This window comes from Syngnathus scovelli, chromosome 5 (assembly GCF_024217435.2).
Source record: "Syngnathus scovelli strain Florida chromosome 5, RoL_Ssco_1.2, whole genome shotgun sequence".
Taxonomy (NCBI): domain Eukaryota; kingdom Metazoa; phylum Chordata; class Actinopteri; order Syngnathiformes; family Syngnathidae; genus Syngnathus; species Syngnathus scovelli.
This window is the reverse complement of record NC_090851.1, coordinates 806779-827027: the sequence shown is the minus strand read 5'-3', so window position 1 is coordinate 827027 and position 20249 is coordinate 806779. Positions and strand designations below refer to the sequence as shown.

The 20249-nt window shown below is 48.7% G+C and overlaps 1 protein-coding gene across 2 annotated transcripts in view; it reads left to right on the top strand.

Annotated features, from left to right (window-relative positions):
- The first annotated feature begins 9414 nt into the window (after positions 1 to 9414).
- The window catches only part of grin2ab (glutamate receptor, ionotropic, N-methyl D-aspartate 2A, b), a 43802-nt gene continuing 32967 nt past the window's right edge, over positions 9415 to 20249 (top strand). For both annotated transcript variants that reach the window (XM_049720038.2, XM_049720037.2), the window contains exons 1-4: positions 9415 to 9563; positions 9976 to 10161; positions 18228 to 18452; positions 18534 to 18692. In XM_049720038.2, the coding sequence (XP_049575995.1) occupies positions 9546 to 9563; positions 9976 to 10161; positions 18228 to 18452; positions 18534 to 18692 (588 nt within the window). In that variant the 5' untranslated portion in view covers positions 9415 to 9545. The remainder of the gene's footprint in view (positions 9564 to 9975; positions 10162 to 18227; positions 18453 to 18533; positions 18693 to 20249) is intronic.

The following is a 20249-nucleotide window of genomic DNA, read 5'->3' as shown; positions in this document are numbered from 1 at the left end:
TCAATCCTGCTGAAAAACACGCAGATATGGAGACATTCCACAAGTACTCCGACAACCTTCAAAAAAACGCATTTCGAGAGAAACCACCGAGACGAGACCTTCAGTTTTTCGGCTTTGGTGAAAAAGCTCCTGGGTGGTCGAGATTGAATTGATTGAAAATAATTTGCGCGCAGTTTTTTGCATAATCAAGTAGATGATGGATGATTTTTTTTTTTTTTTCTCCAAATTTCCCAGGACCTGCTACTATGTTTTGGAGCATATGAAGTACATTTTATCGAGGTCTCCCAAGGCCTGTCACTACCACTGGATAAACTCTGATATCAGGGCAAGAGGACAAACACCTCCCATAAATCTCAATCTGGCAACCCAGACACACACACTCACACACACACACACACACACACACACACACACACTGTTAGCAGGTTGTAGTCACCTCTCCACTCAACGTGGTGGCCGGGAGCTTGGCGCTATTCCAACGTTTTTTTTCGTCTGGAGCCAGCTCGGTAGAAAAACAAAACATACAAAGCAAAAGTGTTTAGGATGTTCTCTTCTTCTCGCCTAGTCCATCTTCCATCCCTGTGACTGTTCTCGGCATGCCTCCGATCGGCGTTTCTTGCGGCGGCCGGCGCAAGGAGTCTTCATTTGTCATCCGGCTCTACAGGTGAAACCCGAGCGAGCGGCGGAGGGGGCGGGCCATAAATAATACAGAAGGTTGACAGAGACGACACGACAGGCAGAGAGGAAGGATGAGACTTGCTCAAGATAAACCGCAAAGCCTGTTTTCTTCAGGTGACATCACCGCAACGTGCTCTCTTCCACGCTTTTGACAAAAGACCCCAAGAATCAAGAATTACAGCACACCTTCTGTTAATTGCCACTTTAGCCCGGGTTGTGTTTTTGCTCGTGCAAAAATAACTCAAATAAAATAACTCAAATAAAAAATGTATACAAATCAAGAAATAGATAAAAAATCAAATAAATTAATAACACGAATATACAAATAAATAAATAACTGGTGGCCTGTTCATTTTTAAGGATAATATTTATTTGAAGTGTTTTGGGATTGGAGTTTGAGGATTTATTATTCAGGGCGGCACGATGGCTGACGTCTCACAGTGCAGAGGTTGTGGGTTCAAATGTGGCTCCAGCTTTCCTGTGTGGAGTTTGTATGTTCTCTTCATGGCTGCGTCCATCCATCCATCCATCCAGTTTCCTTTAAACGGGAGTCAACGGCTGCATGCTGCCTGCTGCCCGCTGCCCGCCTTCCCACTTGCTGGTAGAGCAGGAGAAACATCCCCGCATGACATCTTCCCGCCGGGTATCGGTATCAGGGCCTACGACTCAGTCCGACACGCGGGCTCCCGAGAGGATCGGTGTCAGGGCTGTGATTATGAGTGCCATCAACCAAATTATTCCTCAGGGGATCCGATTGCCAGATCTGTCCAGCCTGGTGTTGGGTTGCCGGATAGTGATCTTTTGCTCCCCGAAGCGTAAGCCTATCTGATCATTACCAAGCAGCAAAGAGCACGCACGCACGCACACACACACGCAGGCAGGCAGGCGTGCGAGTTTGTGTCTTTTCCGTTTTACGATTCGGATCTCTAATTGCACGCGTCGCCTTTGGACGGGTGTGAAAAGGTCCAATCAGACGGGAAGCAAAGCCAGACTCGGGGGTGGTCTTCCAATGCGGAGGAGGGATGCACGGCAGAGAAGCTCACTGATGAGGGTTCATCAAAGGCACACACACACATGCACACACAAGCTGCTGCTATCTCGCGGTCCGACATTACACCTACAAGCAGATGTTTGGGTGGTTGAAACAAGGGCCGGAATCGATGAGCATATCTGTTTTTGAATGAGGGTAAGGAAGTTTTCTTTTCAAGGGGTACAAAGTAGGTTTTCAAGTCGCTGAATCATACTGGTGTGATTTCAAAAGAGTCGACGATAGTGCTGAGTGATGTCGCCCCCAACGAGCCATGATGTTCACTTGGCTGAGGCTGAGGTGCACTGTGTTTGTTTACATAGCATGTTATATGTTCTACTGTATAACATGATTCCCTCTGCACTTCGTAAATTGCGCCCCCGTAGGATTAATGTCGACGTTTGATGCTTGCGTATCGATACAATTAGCTACTTTTTAGCTAATTTGCTAATTTTCCATTTTGACACACACAAAAGTCAACAAACGAAGTAAGTTTCCTTTCATGTCTTAAATGATGTTCATTAAGCGTCTTGGATGTTAAAAAAAGGTCAACAAATTGTTTCTATGGTGACAGGAATCATGACAATTAGGAGAGAAGCTTTGGGAAAACCCCGTCGGCGTCACTGGAGTTCCCTCGTCACGTGACAACCGCCAACCATCAGGGGCGTCACCAAAGAATCCGGAAGTGAGCAAAAAAGCGCGAAAAACGAACGGTTACTTTTGCTCACCTTTCAACGGCGCAGGTGGCCCCGAATTAGCAGCGAGCACCGAGGAGACCGCAACTTCCAAGCCGACCGGAAATGGAGCAAATGAGGCAGAGAGAGAGAAGGATCCACTGCTGCTGCTGGATAAATTTTTAACGAGCGGCCATTCTTTGGTGGTGACCGCCCGGGGGGCTTGAGTTCCGCACACACGGCATGGGAATGACGTGGACGCCGCGGGTGGCCCCATCACCACACACGCGGCGGGCTGAGTGAATTGAATGGAAGTAAGTTTTTACACGCTTTTTTTGGAATCGGATTCATCTGTAAGCCCCTTCATGACTTTCCCTATCTTTCTTGCTTGCTTCTTTACTTTCCTACAAGTCTGTCTGCCTGTCTATTTCAAGTGAGACAATGTCAGCTAATTGTATCTTACCAACAGTTATCTACTCTATCTTATTTTTTTACAAATGTTATTAAATGTATATAAGTAAATCTGTCTTAAAAAAGAAGTCGTCCGTTTGGGAAGTAGCCATTTTGGACGATTTCTACATGGGAATTTGGCCCTCATGAGAAGACCCTAAACTGGTGGGAGACGGCAGGGCAATAAAAAAAAAAAAAGTCATCGATGGGTTCATAAACAAATCACAGCAACTAGGCCAGCTTTTCTGTGGATAACAAAGGCCAGCTCAGATGCAAAAGCCGAACCGTGAGGATGCACTTTCTCCATCCACACGTCAAGCCGAATATGTTTTGTGCGTTCCCAAACTGCCCTTTTTAGCTTCTTAAATTGCCTCGCCAAAATAAAACTTCATTTATTTTCGCCTCGCCTCTCAGGCCAGGCCGGCGCACGATGGAAAAGTGTGTCACGAGATGGTTTAAAGGGCTAAATGGAGCAGAATAGATGAAGGTGCGTTTGTTGTCGCCCCCCCCCCCCCCCCCCATGTAATTCTCCAACAGGCCGCCAGGTAGAGCCCGCACGCAGTCAATGTTGCTCATCGTTATCACCATCATCATTTTTGGATTGTCTCCATAAGCCAGACGACCTTGCCCCCCCCGCCCGCCCCCGCACGCAGCAGCCCGCCTGCTTTTTTGCTTTTTGAATGATAGAAGCCCACGGAGGTTCTGCATCGCCGTGCCACACGCCATTGGTCCTTTTTTTTTCTCCTACGTAGAACATTTTGGCAACATTTGGGCTATTTTTAGCAGCGTTTCCTGGAGTGACATAGATAGATTTTTAACCAATAAGACACGTTTGCAGTTCTTTTTGGTGGAAGTGTCGTGTTTTTGTTGTTGATGTGTAGCCCAGGGGAAATCAGATCCAAATCAAAGTCCTTTGTTCGCAACCCGCTGCTCGATACAGACTCCTGTTGACCAAATGGCAAAGGAACGAAAACGGAAGGGAACCACACATTCTTTGTCAATGACAGATGACCAACGAAAAAGATGAAAAAATGGAAAAAATACTAAATATTGCTTAAAAAGTGCAAAAATACAAGACAATAGAAAAACTACAAAGAAAAAATACAAACAATATTACAGGTGTAAAACATATTTTAACAGTGACACTCAAACCACACATATTTTTATAATTACAAAACTGTTAAGCAAAACTAAATCCAAGACAAAAAACAAAAATATGAAGGAAAGAAAAAAAAATATAGACGACCATATTATAGTATTGAAAAAGAAAAAACATCCAAAATGATTCTAAAAAGTTGAAAAGTGCCCTTATTAGATGCAAAAAATGGGATTGGCGAGGCGTCGTGGGAACATCCTCAGACTTGAAACGTGCCGATTAGACAGCAGCGGAGCAATAATGGCTTTGATATGAAGATGATATTGTGTCTCCTGCTTCAAATAGAACATTGGAAGGGAGGAGGGGGGGCTTTTTCCCCGCAGGCGCACTTGGCACATCCTCTTGATGACTTTTTTTTTTTTTCCAGCAAGGCTTCAGGCGTCCGTGTCAGCGGCCGTTCCGTCCGCCCATCGCCTACTGCGCTGCGCGCTCTCCGAGCAGCTGGTCCCTCCGCCTCCGCCGCCGCCGCCGTCGTCGTGGCGATAAAGCCCAATGTTGTTGATCCGTGCCACCGATCTGTCGCCTCGGGAGCCACGGTCGTTTTCGTCTCGCCCGCTTCACTCCTGTCCAAAACTCCAGTCAAGGGAAAGCTTTGCAAATAAATGTGCAACAATTTCAATTCATTAGGAACGTGCTAAATAGATGACAAAACGTTTAAAAAAACAAGATTTGTTTATTGTGCACAAATTGATTCAATGTGAAAAATGACAATATTGCAAATCTTTCCTTGGGTTCTCGGAGTTGTGGGTGTGACCGTAAAGACAGGCCGGTGACAAACGGTCCCGTCGCCAGCTGCGCGAACGAAGCGTTTGTGGAGCGCGTGCCAAGGAAACGTCACCTGAACCGATGACTGCCACCTTTGTAGCCATCGGTGTGCTCCTGCGGGAAGGAGACAGCAGATGGACAATATTCACCAATTCCAATTCAGAATCGGCGGCGGCGGCGACGACAAAGCAAAACAATCGGCAGGCGCCTCATTGATTTGAAATGCACGTCATTGATGCCGCAATATATTGTAACGGCGTGATCTTGGCTTCGAGGCCGCCTTTTGAAGTTCTTCGGGCTCGACCCGGTCCCGGTCTTGCGCTGGGAATTTTCCATCACCTCTTCAGCTTTGCAATCGTGATAACACCAAAGAGCGTTTTTAAAAAAAATCAATAAATAAAATGAAAGCACCACTGCCACCTACTGCAGTGGATGTGCAATTACACTTCATTTTAGATTGAACTCTTTGGCTTTGCGATTGCGATAACACCAAAGAGCTTTAAAAAAAATCAGTAAATAAAATAATATAAAATAATAAATAAATAAAATAATATAAAATATAAATAAATAAAACAATAATAAATAAAATAAATAGCGCGACTGCCACCTACTGCACTGGATGTGCAATCACACTTAATTTTAGAATGCCCCGAGGTGGCCCATCCCACTCCTTGACAATGGACTGTACCTCACAATTTGAAGCCCTCCTCATGTTGTTGAAATCAGAATTGACCCCCCCTCCCTCCAAACCTCGCTGGAAGCCCTAACCGTTGTGTTTCCAGCACTCAAAACATGTGATGTAATCCGACATGTCCCCAGCTCAAGGCTGCACCTAAAAATACAGTCCGAGCGGGTGAAAAGCATTCGGCGGCGGCGGCGTTCGCCGAGTGTCCAACACGCGCCACAAAGCCGACGAACGCTTTGGCCGAGTCAAAGCCTGAACGCTGAGTTGCGTGCGGAGGCCCGGGGGGCCTGCTCCTTTTCATCAAGATGTCTTTCTTTCTCCCAACATATTTGAATGCCCCCTCCGGCCGGCCACGCTGATAATAGAAAGACCGTCACAAAAAAAGAAAAACAAGAATGCCTCCAGATGATCTATTTTAAATTGTTCACTGGACTGCGCCAATTAGCCGCCGCCGTAGCTCGCGACTTTTGTGACGCTCGGTTGCACCGAGCGAGCGAGCGAGCGACCGGTTTGACGCTGGCTGGCTGGCTGGCTGGCTGGCTGGCTGGCATTCACTCCCGACAAATATGTCGATTATGGAAAAATACAATTCAAATGAATTCAATAAGAAATGATATCATGTAAAAAATAACCCATTTTTGTCCTTTGGCGATCAATATCGGCCAAGTCGATGGACCGATTGATTGATTGGGCAGAATTCAAAGCCCCAATCCGGACTTGCCACCATGGTCTCTCTCAACATTTTTCTCTTTGATGCCGTAATCCAAACCAACGCTTTATATTTTGGCCTAGAGTTGCACGCAAGGTTCTTGTTGTCATGGAAACGTGTCTGGCTATCATTGGGACGGTCATCCGGGGCAGGCTCTTTCTGCGAGCGGGACGCTAGCCCGTAGCCGGGATGCTCGGCCGCCTTGGCTGAAGTGGTGACGCTCATAAAGTAGTTACCATGGTAACCAGAAATTGCCCACATGATTTTCTTTTTTGTCAGGGGCCTTGTGTAACGCTTCCCTCTCCTCTCTAATCTATTTATGTACATTCATATGGATGCGTTTGTGCACTGGCGGCCTGCCGCTTTCATATTTTCCGCCGCTGCCTTTTGATTTCATCGGGAGACTCTTTGTTTTCATTTCCGCCGCTACGTTAGCCAAACGTCGTTAGCGGCGCGGGCCTTTTGTCTTGGGCTAATTAAACAAGAAAAAAGGAGTCGATTGTTAGCGCTTGCTTGCTATTTATTTATTTATTTATTTCCCCCCCCCCCCCACCCCCCCACCCCCCCCACCCCCCCACCCCCCCCACACACACACACACACACACACACACTTTTCATAATCACTCACTTGTTGGGGCGATTAGCGGCAGCGGGGATGGTTTGTCTTTGGAAATGCTTCAATGGGATTGTCAATTGTGTTCGCGTAAAGGCTGACCAAGAGGACTGCTCACAGTCTAAGTGAGTTGAGCTCTTTCTAGTTCCTTTCCGTTTACTCAGGTTGTCTTTGTTTTGCCTTGGTGGAGGTCTGCACCTTTCCAAAGTGCTCTTCGACATGGTTTCAACTTTCCACAACCCCTTTTTTTTCCTTGTGTGCCTTTTCCCTGAGTGACTTTCTTCTGCTGTGAGTCAGTCCGGACGCTGAAGGTCACGTTGAAGGCTTTATAGCAACTTTTAAAGCAGCCTTCATTACGCTCGCCGCGTAAAGAATATTGAGGAGCAGCTTCACAATTGCTCCGCCGGGGCCCGTTTTTTGCCTCGCAAACGGCTCTTAATGGACCTCGCGTCGCATCTGCACTGCAGGCTCGTTTTGGCACAATACAAAAAAAGAAACCCGCAAAGCTTTCGTATTTGGAAAGCGCCCATAATGTCTTTTTTTTTTTCCTCAAAAGAATACCGCTGTCTTCCCTCTTTCATGTTGGCGTTACGCAAGCGTCTGTTTCCTTTTCTTCGCAGCCTCGCGGGCTCGTTCTTGTCGGAGGAGGAAAGAGGACCTCAACAGGTGGCGAATGTTCTCCTCGGGACGAGCAAGAGGAAGATCGTGCTCCCTGGTAATGAGCCCGCCCGGCAACCTGGTTATTGAATGCTTACTGCGCGCGAGCTAGCGCAATTTGCGCGCACGCGCGGGCCCGCCAACGTGACCCAGTGGCGGTGCGCGCCATCTGTCCGCTGCGGGACTACATACGTGGCGACGCTCCAGAGGGGATGGGAGGGCGGTTGTGCGGGGTGCTCCCCAAGGACCCCCTTACGCGCGCATGCACCCCTTCCAGCCGCAGTTTTGATGGGCTAATTAGGGCTAATTGAGGCTGCGCGGCTCACAAGCCTCTCCAGTTTGCCCTGGTCTCGCCCGCTTTAACGAGCAAAGCCACTGACGGAGAACATGACACATCATCCGGCTCGTTTAGGCGGATATTGACATGTTCTGATGCCAGTTGAGTGATGGATGACACACTAGCGCACAGTCAGGCGGACCACATTACGCATTGGCGCATGTACGCGGCGGCGGCGGCGGCCTCCACACATACAAAGCCCACACATGCGCATCCGCTCATAAACCACGTGCACGCACAAACACACAAACGACCCACGCTCGCCCACAAATGTACAAGCACACACGCTTGCTAGGACTCCATGCCCACACACACTCATCTTAAATTTGAATGATTAATCTGTTGGTACTACTTCCTTTACGATTTTTTTTTTAATATTTTGTTTTTTGCACATAACATATTACAAAAAGACACAATTATGTTAAAATATTCCCCTCACAAAATAACAGGTGAAAATGTGTCCGAGTTAGTTAATAGGTGGCGTTGTGATGCCAGGAGGGATGTGTCATTGCACATCCACTCCAGTAGGTGGCAGTGGCACTCAGTTTAAGTTTTGTAAAAACCATAAAGTCTCACTGGAATTCACATCTTGAATGTTAAGGAACCCATAAATAAGTTATTTTATTCATGATGTATGTTTTAAATGAATCGGCAGTTTAATTTAGTTCTACCGAATATCGGCCTTGGCGTCGTTCGTATTGTTGACTTTTGCTCATTTGCACCTCTCTTAAGGCTCCGACGGCATACATTTTCCGCACCGTCTTCGCCGTTTCCACAAAAACGTGGAGAAATGTTCCCATCCCACAAGGATGAAATTTTTGACAAGCGCACAAGTCGGATTGTCCCAGCGGAATTGTTGCGCATGCCTTTTTCCGTTATGCATTTGCTAAATAGACGTTTGATAATATTTTATAAATGGAGGATGAAGTCACCCACTGTCTTCACCCCCGCCCCACTCCACCATCCCGCTCTCATTCAGGCCCCGGTGCATGTCCCTATGTTTAATTAACTAGTCTGCTGCTGTGGAAGTGCCTTCAGCCAGCTAGCGGTGCGTGGGCGGACGGGCGGGCGGGCGGACGGACGGACGGGCTGCGGGCGAACGGAGACTCCAAGCGCAGAACATTTTCCGCGCGCATCTCGGCTCGCCAACTAGGCAATAGCAAAACACTAACTTAGGTGCGTTTTCTCTTTTTTTTTTTTTCTTCCCTCACCCTTGCAGGACGATTACATATACGTACAGCGTACGTATATGTGTGTGCGTGACGGAATCTCCCCTCCACGCACACACGCTCTCGAATCTCCAAGAATCTGCGCGGAGGAGGACAGAAGAGGAAGAGGAGGAGGAGGAGGCGGAGGCTGTCCACGGGCTCTCACACTGCGGAACGCGCGCGGAGCTGCCTGGAGATCCCCCTCCCAAAATATCGGCGGGTCCTTCCATCGCCTGCACTCCGTCCGCCGCCTAGCGCCCTCCCTCCCTCCCTCCCTCCTTCCCCACGCGTGGACCTCACATTTGACTGGCAAGACGGAATAGGCACCTGAGCTCCTGGCCGTGGCCAGCCAGCGGGGGTCTTCGCGGACTCGACAGGTGGATTAATCCGAGCGTGCGGTTCTCATTTCTGGGTGGAGGTGCTTCTTGTGCGTATCCCCCCCCCCCTCCCCCCACTTCTTTCCCTCGGATGGAGGTGCAATTGATGGATTAATTTCAAGGGGGTGGAGGGGGGAGACTCACCCCTTGGAGGGCACCCGAATGGAGTAACAGGCTGCAATGTCATCTCCGCCCGGCTGCCTGGAGAGATGTGTCACGGGAATGGGGTGAGTGCATTTGATCGGGAATCCTTGCTTTTTTTTATTTATTTTTTTTTATTCACGGCGCTCAGCTTGCGCATGCAGGGGGCACATTTTGCCTTTTGGGGATGCGGGTGGGGGCAAGTGGAGCACGCAACCCGTTGCGTGGTTCATTTTCCGCGTGCACCTTGCTTATTTTTTTTTTTTTACGCGCACTTTTGAATTCAACTCCGATCCTGAGGCGCGCGCCCGCCAGACCGCCCGCCCGCCCGCCCTCCGCACGCCGTTAAATATGCTAATAAGTCACGCTGCTGTGCTTGCGCGTCCTCGCCTGGCAAGATTCAACAAGTCGCCGCATGCGATGCACGCGCACCCCAAATCCAACAACAACAATAGTGACAACGACACGAATCACACGCAACGTGTGTTTGCTCGGCAGATCAAGTTGAAAGACTTTGGCACCAGAAGAAGGCGGAAGGAGGAGGAAGAGAATGAGGAGCCGGAGAAGAGGCGCGATGGCCGGCCACGACGACGGCGGCCACGCGCGGGTCAGGGAAGCGGCGGTGGCGCGCACGCTCACGGACCCGCGAGACGAAGGCGCAAAACGCTCCTTGTGACAGCCAAGGTAAGAACAAGACAAGACATGACGCTGCTGCAGCCTGTTGTTGACGCGCCGGACGCTTGGCGGCGCTGTTGCATCGCTGCCTCGTGTCTCGCATGCTTGTGATGATGCTGCTGCTGCTGCTGCTGATGATGATGAGGATGAGGCCATGCAAATGCATTCTCTAATTACACTTTGAATAGAGTCACGTTTTAGAGACGCACATGCACGCGCCCTCTCAAACACACACACACACACACACACACGCGGGAGTCATGCAGCCCCCCCCTCCCCCAACTCTCCATCAAGCGTAAAATTTCAGCTCAGGCTCATCTACATGTGTGCGCGTGTGTATAATATGCACTCTTTCATTGACTAGAGAAAAAAGTTTTATACCCAAAACTACATCAAAAGTCATTTTCTTGAGTTGAACTCATTAGACTTAATAAACACGTGAATCAAAGCGAGCAATATGTGAGTCATGGCCGGTAAAAGAACGAGTGACCCTGTGTGTGTGTGTGTGTTCGTGAACAACAGCATGGCCCAAAAAAAAAATAAAAGAGGGAGAGAGGGAGGCATCTCCCGCCTCTGCGGGGCACGACAGAGTGGAAAGCACTGACACTCTTCATTAATATATAAATATCATGTGCAAAAAGCTCACTCAGATTGGGTTTGTGATGTCACCGCCACTCTTACCCCCCTCCCCCTCCCTTTTGGGGGTTTGGCGTGTCGCTCACCTCCCGGCGAGCTCGCCGTAATGTCGAGCGTCCGAGCTGTAATTTGCGTTTTGTGCCTCATTTGAATGGCAAACCTGACAATCGGACAAGTTAGGGTTAGCGCATCCGGATGAGTCGCTCGAGAGCCGGCTCGGTGGCCGAGCGGGGTACAACGTCTCCGGGCGCCTCGCCTCGGTTTATAACCCAGCTAATCCGTTACGTTAAACGCCGCTCTCGCTCTTCCTCTCTCGCAGCGCTGGCTCCGTCTTATAGTTATAAAAAGATGACCCACTTGGGATTTTCCGACACATAAAACCTGGTCACGTATGCTGTGCTGTCTGCACTGCAATGTTTCCTTAAGCACTTGACGAAGCTGCTCACTTTTTTCCTACTGAGTCATCAAATGAACGATTAACTCACCATGCTCAAAATGGCCGCGCGCGGTTGCCGGCTCCGAGATCAAAACGTAAACAATCAGACAGGGGAAAAAAAAAAAAAAAAAAAACTGGCGTCACGAACGCTCAAGTTTCAAATCGGCCTTTAAAGCCAATGTTAGTTTTGTAGTTTTCGGATTTTAAAATCGGCTTTTAACACCTTGAAATGGTGACGTGGCTCGTTGGAAAACATGGTTAACGTTTGAAACTAGGGCCTGATGACCCGCTTTGGGTTTCTGTGAATTTTTGGGTTGTAGCAGCAACAACAACCATTCCCCAGTGAGGTTATCAAGTCTTCCAGCTGTGCGTGGTGGGCCGTGACAGACTCCGCCCCCTCCTCCTCTTTCTTCTTTTGTTGTTCCTGCTCGCCCCAAATAAGCTCTCCATCTCCATTCTGACTTGATACCCTGACCCGAGCTTGAAAGCCACATTTAAAACCATGATTTAAAATAAAAACCCAACTAACTCCTTCACTGCCATTGATGCATATAGATGTCAAAGTTGTATTTAGACAAAATACAACTTTGACGTCTACATGCGTCAATGGGAGTGAAGGAGTTAAGAGCCCAAGCCTGCTGATTGCCTCGCTTTGTTATTCCTACATTGTAGACATAGCAGGTTGCGAGGTCCCAGAAGCAAAAAACAACAAGCAACCAAATGCAGGCTGCCAGGTCCCGGAAGCTCGCCGCCTTGCCAGATGCGAGCGCCGCTCTCCTTCCCGTTGAAGGTGACACGGTTTCCGCATCCGAGTGTTTATTTCCACTCGGAGCGTTCGTGCGCAGCCGGGCGGCCTCCGGCGAGGCCGCCTGCCGGCAGCTGCCGGCCGAGCCAATGAAAGCAAGGAGCGGATGAACCACTTGAAAGTCAATTAAAGCCGCTCGGCCCCTCCCCGCCCCGCCTCGCCTCGCATTCCACCACTCCCGGAACATCTGCGGCCCCGAGTCAGGCCACCTCGGCTTGAGTGGGACGCGGCGGCGCCACGTGGTTCCGGGAGTTTTTTTTTTTTTTCCGCTTGCGCGCTGATGATGTCACGACGGCTTTTTCTCCTCGTCGGCAACGGCCGGAGAGTCTTAATTGCGTTGGCTGGTAAGCGTCAGATTCGCCGGCAAACGTAAACATCTGTCGGCGGCATCTGGAAGCCGGGGCCTGACTGACGAGGCCTCGGAGACGTTTAGCCGGTGGGATGCTAATTCTCTGGCGGCTCATCAGCGCTGCGGCAAACACCTTTGCTGTCACATTGGCGCATTAATATTAACACGGCGCCTTAGTGTAGATTGAAGCCATCTGTCATCCATTTGGAAAGCAAAGACAAACTCAATATTGATACGCGGCGGCCATTGCGGAGGAAGACGCAGATGTGCTCGGCGCTAACGTCAAAGATGTTTTTCGTGTCGGACGGAGGACACCCCCCGCTCTATTCCAGCTGCTGCTTTTTTCCAACAAGCTCGATTTCACTTGATTAGCGCAGCATGTAGCGGCGGCAGTGATAGCATTTTATTATTATTTTTTTTTTGCCTCCTGCTTGTAGCTCAGAGTGGTGCCATTAGTGATCCTGCCCCCGGCAAAACATAACCGCGACCATGAATGAACAACCCCCCCCCCCCTAAAAAAAGCAAATGAACTAATTGGTCCAGACGTAAGCAGACAAAAGGGACTAACAAAGCAATAGCGCAGAATAACGAGAGGAAAACATTTCAGAGCGAGCGACTAAAACCGACGGACTTGGTGAAAAAACTATTGTGTTCAAAGCCAAAGAGCAAATGAGTTAACTGCGTGATCACTGACACTAACTAACTAACTAACTAACTAACTAACTGACTGAAAGCCCGAAACAGCGATGGATTTACAGATGGACTTATGTGACGCACTTTGGACCTGCTCGAGCTTTTTGTCGAGTCACCAAATGGACCAATTGGTGGCCTACAAGTCCAGCTCGGGCTGTATTTTGGACTTAAATTGTGAGGGTGAGTGATTTTGCCACCTCTGGTCTGCTTTACAAGCGCGCGTCCCAAATGCTATTAGCGGCTAGCAGATTTGTGTCCGCTTACAAGCAGAATGATGTGACCGGCCGGCGCTAATAATCTCCCCCAGCCCCGCTCCGCTCCGCTCCTCCCTCCCTCCCTCCCTCCCTCCGCCGTGTTGTGTTGTTCAATTCGCCACAACGGTAATCTCAAGTGGATAAATAACACGCATAAAACTTCATGGCAGAATCAATAAAGGTGTTAGCGTGCGCGTGTTGGCGTGCACGCGCGCGCGCTAACGGACCTTTGACACGTTGACTTACAGGTGAGTGGGAAGCGGCATAAACTTGGGAGAGGATCGATGGCCCGTTAAAGAGAAGGTTCACCGAGGCGCCCGACGGCACGTCGGCGGCGTTCATCTCGTAAGCGCGTCCGTCGTATCGTCGCTCCCGATTCCGCCTTCCATATTTAAAGATGTTTACGGAGACACAGCGGAACGACAACTGACAGCTCGGCTCGTGTCGAACACAGTCGCTAGCGGATACCGACACGATCGTCTGACACGTTTCCAATGAGGTTTTCAAGGCGGGCTCAGGATTTCAAGCCAAGACAATATGGGGGATTGACCTTTTCAACGGCACTTTCAAATGACCGTGCGCTATTTTCGAGCTTTTTACTTTCATGTTAAACCTGCGTCTTTTGTTAGTCCTGTTTGACCGGGGTGTCGCTGTCTTTGTTTTCCTTTATTGAGTTTTTTTTTTTTTTTTACGTGCGTGGCAATGGCGCTCAAAGGTGATACAGCCCATCAATCTTATCTGGCGGGCCCGTCGGCGCCGCCATCTCCAAGGTCGCCGGAGTCGTCCGCTAAACAGTCAATAGAGCTCCCAAGCCAGCGCCGCCGCAACTTTATTTTCGTTTGCCACTTTCTCATCCCGGCCTCTCGCTCACCTCCGCTAAACGCCCTCAAAAAGTCAAAGCCCCCCGCCCGCTCGTGTCCTTTCTGGCTGCTTGTCCTCCTTATTCATATTTAACCGGCCTGAAATATGAATGATGCGACGTGTTCAAGGGCGCTTCGCCTCGCCACCGCAAAAAAGGAACGAACACGAAATTGGCCGCAAAACGTCGGCCTGCTGGCCGGGCCATACCTTGTGAAATTTTGATGCTGTGCTCGTAAGCTCCCGTCCTCCTTTTGAGTCATCATTTGTTCCTCCCTCCCATCTTTGCTTCCTTCTATCCTTCTCTCCCCCATCCCTCCCTTCCTTCCTTTCTTTCTTCATTCTTCCTCCATTCCATCTTTCTTTTCTCTCCCCATCCTGCGTCCTACTTTTATTAAAATTTTTATTTATTTTTATTATTTATTTTTAAAATAATAGTGAAAACAATAACAATATATCAATAACTCAACGTTGCTCAAACGTTAATATCACACAACACACAAAATAAACACCTAAAGCTTACTTTAATAAGTTAGTCCTCATCCACAAATCCATATTGGTCCATATATAAAGCGCACTGGATTATAAGGCGCACTGTCAGCTTTTGAGAAAATTGGAGGTTTTTAGCTGCGCCTTATAGTGCGGAAAATACGGTAAGCTAATACTGGCAAAACAAAGCTTGTTTGACATTTGTTTGGGTTGCTGTTGTGAGGGGGGGGGGGAGCGGTATTTGATTTCAAGGCCGTGACACGTGTTGCGGATGTGCCTCGTTGAACTTTTTTTAATTGAAACCAAAAATGTAGCGAAGATGCAAGTCCCTGGTTGGAGCCCACAGAGAAATCTCCCATGCATAAAAGTCCCGTTTGTCATTTTGAGCGCCCGCGTGTGCGATGACTTTGATGTTCCAGCTTTCAGATGAGTCGTCGGTGGCGCTCACGTGTAAAAAGTGCCTCATCAAATATTGAATACAAATGTGAATTTTTTTTTTTTTTATGTGAGCCTCTCTGGAAAAGCTCAGCTCAAAAACCTTGAAGAAGGTGACGGCCGCCGTCGTCATCTCGGCTCGGCTACCTCGGAACTTCTCAAATCGATTCACCTTCACCTTCTTAACAATGTGACTTTTTCAAAGCTGAGCGCTGAGTCAGCGTTTTTGCTGTAGTTGGTCTCTGCGGGGGCGCTATTTGACTCGCTACATCAACAAAGCAGAGAAGCACTTTTGCGCCATTCCTCGATCATCTTATCGAAATTTACGAGCCGACGTTTTGATGACATTGAGCACCGAAACGACAACCCACAAGCCAGCGTCAATGTCGGCCATTTTTTTTTTTTTTTTTTTGGGGTCACACTCTCCCCAGAAATAATTGCGGTTAGAGTTCTCTTTGGTCTTGGACCTATTTGATGCTTTTCAAATGTCTCTTATGAGCTCATTTCCACCTCTCCATAAAAGTGCTGACATCCCCCAAATGACACCTCATCACCGGCTCAAGGTCACCCGCCATGCTGACTGAATTGCTAATTACCTATCTGTGTGTGTGTGTGTGTGTGCGTGTGTGTCTGTGTGTGCGTGTGCGTGCGCGCACTGCCGAGCCAAGTAAGCTGATTAGTAACGTTTGGCAATATCTTTGCAACAGTATCACGATACGGTGATAGCGCACGATTCAATAGAGGAGAAAAAAAAACACATTTTGAGAAAGTGTATAAATACAAATTGACATTTCATTTTGATTTAAAAAATCGATCCAATCTAAACAAAAAAAATGTTAATGACACATTAAATTTGTTTTGCTGCTGCGTCTCTTAGTTTTGCATTTGCCACTGGCCACTGACAATTCAGGACAAGACGTCCTACTTTGCTCGTCTTGTTGTTGTTGTTGCTCAGCAAACACACAACATGGCACGCGTGCTATTTGTCCAACAAGCGGCGCGACGCAACGCAGCCCGGTCCGGCCCGGCCCAGAGCTTTGTCCTGCCATCCGAGACACGGCTCGCATGCCATCAACCGAGTGCGCTCGTTTTCGACATGCAAATGCATTTAGCCGCAAAAAAAAAAAAAAAAAAAAAAAGCCAACACAGCCGAGATGACAAGATGGAGGATCGCGTCGAAGAGGCCCGCTCGCTTTCTTTTGACAAAAGTGCTGAACAAGCCCGGGGAGTTTTCTTTTCCTTTTCTCACAAAGATAGCTGTCTGGATTTTTGTGTTTAATGAATCCCAGCGCATTGCTTTGCCTTAGCATGGCCAAATGTCTCTTCCTTCCCGTTTCGCTTTGTTTTTACTGATAATTAGCCGCTAATTCCGCTGTGCTAGTTTGATGCAGATTGAGAGCGCCGGCCGATATGCGCATAAATCCGATGAGTGTCTGCATTTGGAATTGCCCGAGGAGAGGGGGAATTAACGCACCAAATTAAATCAAAACATCCGATGATGATGATTATGAATATGAAAAATGAATATACGAGTGCTTGAGGCACCGCTAAACTACCCCTCCCCTGTTTTTTTTTCTTTTTTAACAAAAATGTGTGTTTTGTGCCCACACTAGTGTAAACACTGTAGCTCCGCTATTTGCGGCGGTGGTAGGGGCCTGGCTGCCCCCCCCCCCCCCCCATTTTTCATCAGTTCTATTTAGAAAAAAAAATATATATTTTATAGTATATTATTATTATGATTCTTTATTGCTAATTAATGAATAAATTTAATTTAAAGGTCGGGGGCAACCACGGTCGGGCCCCAAATTGAAATTCACGGCCAAACAAAAGCCCAGAACGAAACGGTGACATTTTGGACGGAGACGTAACAGCCAGCGCGTTATCCGGTCGCAGTTAAGGCTAACGCCGCTGAACCAAAAAATGCGCTCGTGTGCGCCGCGGCGGGGAGAAAACAAAGCCCGGGGTTTGGCTCACGCTGAGCAATCGTGTCGTCTGATTTCTTGCCGCTCCAGCTGTTGCCGTTGCGGCTAATGCCGTCTGCCGGCGTTTCTGACCCAGCGTCATCCTTCTCGCCAAATTTGCTCGACCGCTAATTCACCGCCGCGAGGCAAATGTGTACTCTTAAGCCAAATGCATATGAATGATCACAAACACGCCGCAGCAGAGCATATGACGGAAGTAATTTACTTACCATGACTGAATAGACCACTGGCATGAACCCATTGCGCACCCGATCAAGCTAGTGGTAGGGTTCCAAGAGAAAAACACCTTTCAGGACAGGTACGGTTTCAAAGTCACGGTTGGGCTTTCAAAGGACGCTTTCGTTCCAGGTTTAGGGTTTCGAGATACATTAGGGCGTCAAAGTAGGGCTTCGAGTCAGTATTAAGGTCTCAAAGTTAAAGACATTTGTTTGAATTTAAAGCAGGGTTTTGATCTCAACACAGGTTTAGGGTATCAGGTTAAGATATTATTAGGGTTCAATTGTTTGACAGCAGGTTTTCAAGGCAAACTCCGTTTCAAATCGTAGCTTTGAGTCAGGGCTAGCGTTTCGACGGTCGGCTCGCCAGCCAGGGTTGGTGTTGGCAAGTCCAGCTTCCATTAGCTAAGACGCTAACTCCAGGGCAAAAGTTAGCGTAATCGTGAGCCGGCGGGGCGCGGCTGATGCTAATTCTCAGGGACGGGAGCGTAGCGGTGTGTGATTTAGCAACATACGCTAAGTGGTGCGAACGCCACGGGGCCCGTCTGCTGGCGGGCCTCCATCAGGGCCGGGTGCTTTACGCAAACTGCAAACGGAACCGGGCCAAGAAGCTTCCGTTGGAGGAAGTTGAGCAAAAGATCATCGGTTCACCGATTTCCCCCCGAGGTTTTCTTCCCGGGCTCGGCGGGATGGCGGAGGTGTCGAAAATTGGCCGAGATGCGAGGCGGCGCCGTCGTGGCGCTTTCATTCGCTTTGGTGACGCCGGCGGGGCATTTTGCAGCGCATTTATGACTCGGCGCATCTGCTTCTCGTTTTTTGGGGCCGAGTGGAAACGGCGTCAGACAAAAACAAACAGCAAATAGGAATTTTCTTGCCTTTTTCCGAATGATGAAAATGAGCCCTTGCGGCGTTTGTGCCTTCAGGGTACCATGTGCGCGACGTTGTGGACGCTACTCCTCCTCTCGCACTGGGCGTCTCGAGCCACGTCCCAGAAGCCTCCGGGGCTCAGCGTGGGCGTGATAATGGGCCAGACCCGAATGGTACCGGACCAGGACCTGCGACCCCCTCGCAACCCCAACGACGCCCTGGACATATCGGTGGTGCCCTTAAGGATCAACCAGACCGACCCCAAGTCCGTCATCACGCAGGTGAGGCGGAGAAACAAATGGCTACGGTCAAACGACTTCAAAGTGGTCCAAAGTGACCAATTTCTTTTTTTCTTTTTGAAGGTTTGCGAGCTGCTGTCACGATCTCGCCTCCACGGCATCGTGTTTGCCGACGGCACGGACCAGGAGGCCATCGCTCAGATTCTCGACTTCCTGTCCGTCCAGACCCAACTTCCTGTGCTGGGCGTGCACGGAGGCTCCTCCATGATCATGGCCGACAAGGTGAGCGAGCGAGCGAGCGACACGGACGACGTTGGCGCGGTTGATGGAATGTGGTGCTCCCAAACGTTAGCGCTGATGCCTGCAAAAGGATTTGGCATTTGGGTGAAATGAGCCTAAATGGTGAGAATTGGCGCCATTTGTTTCGCCGGGCTGCTCATGATAGACATGCCGAACACATTTTTTGATTTTAAACTGGCTGACTTTTCAAAACGTGCTACAGAGTGTTATTCTATTGAGGCGGTGGAACAAAATGGCCGACTTCTGGTTTATTTTTGGGCATAGCTTTTCACACTTTGTTTGGGTGGGTTTGCCCACGCTACACCTGCCTATCAGATGTCACATTTCAGAGTTAAACAGTCTTTGGAGGATAGAAGGTCCATTTCTAATATCTAATTTTGAGCATAGCTTTTTTTTTTTGCGGGTCTACTCCCGATAAACATGTCTACCAAATATCACGTTGCTAAGTGCAACTATTCAATTTTCTTCTTCCAAAAAGTCCTTTTGGATGAAGCTAAAAAGTTGAAAAGGGCAGAACCCCTCGCATTTCTTTTCCTAAGACAACCTCGCAACCTTCTCCACATCGGCGAGGGGGCGTCGAGGGTCGTCCGTGCAAACAAAGGTCAGCGGCGGAAAAATGAGTAAATGGCGCAAAGCTGCCGACGTGCCATTTAACACGCTATTGAACACCTCCGATATCTTTCTCCAAACGTGTAACTAAGCGGCGGAGCTCGGCCGCCCACCAGACGGGCAGTAAATCACTGCGGGAGTATTGCAGGCTCAACTGGATGTCGATGGCGGAGCGCGGGAGATAATGTTCCTTGTCACCGCGCTCCAAGCCTAATTAGCGCCGCGCAGTTTACCTTTCACCCAAAAAAAGCGCCGTCGTTTTTCTTGGAAACAAACATCTGGTGCGCTCTCTCTCTGTCTTTGCTGCATTCTCGCGCTCTCAATTTGTGAGTTCTTTTTTTTTGCTTTGGATTAAAATCTTGCGTGACTGCTGCGCGCTCTCCATCCGAATGCTTTCATTTCGACAAAACCCAATTAGCCCGTCAAACTTGAACCGTCGGAAGCAAAAGAAACCCCGGCGGGCTCGAGAAAATAGATGACATAGATGGGACCGCGAGTGCTCCGTCATGTCGTGGATGGAGAAGCAGAAGGGGACGGATGGTGCCAAGAACACGCCGACAGCAGGGAAAACCAAAATCCAAAACCAAGTCGAAAAATCAAATAATCCACGTACGTGGGCGGTGCAAGTGCAAAACACTTTTGGTGTTAGGACCAAATTGTGCTGCTAAAATGGCAACTTGAGTCAAAGTGCCAGAAAATAATGTCAAGAAAAATCTCAGTTTTCGTTAAATGCTAAAATATTTGAAGAAATTGTAATTATAGATTTTAGATACATATATTTGATATATTCTTATATAAGATGTATATATGAATAAAATATATGCTTTTTATTATTTTAGTTACCTTTGATGCACCGTGAAGCACAACAAGACGACGAGCAAGCGGGTTGCGCAGCTCGCCGCTTTTCCGCCCGCTCGTCATTCGGCGTAC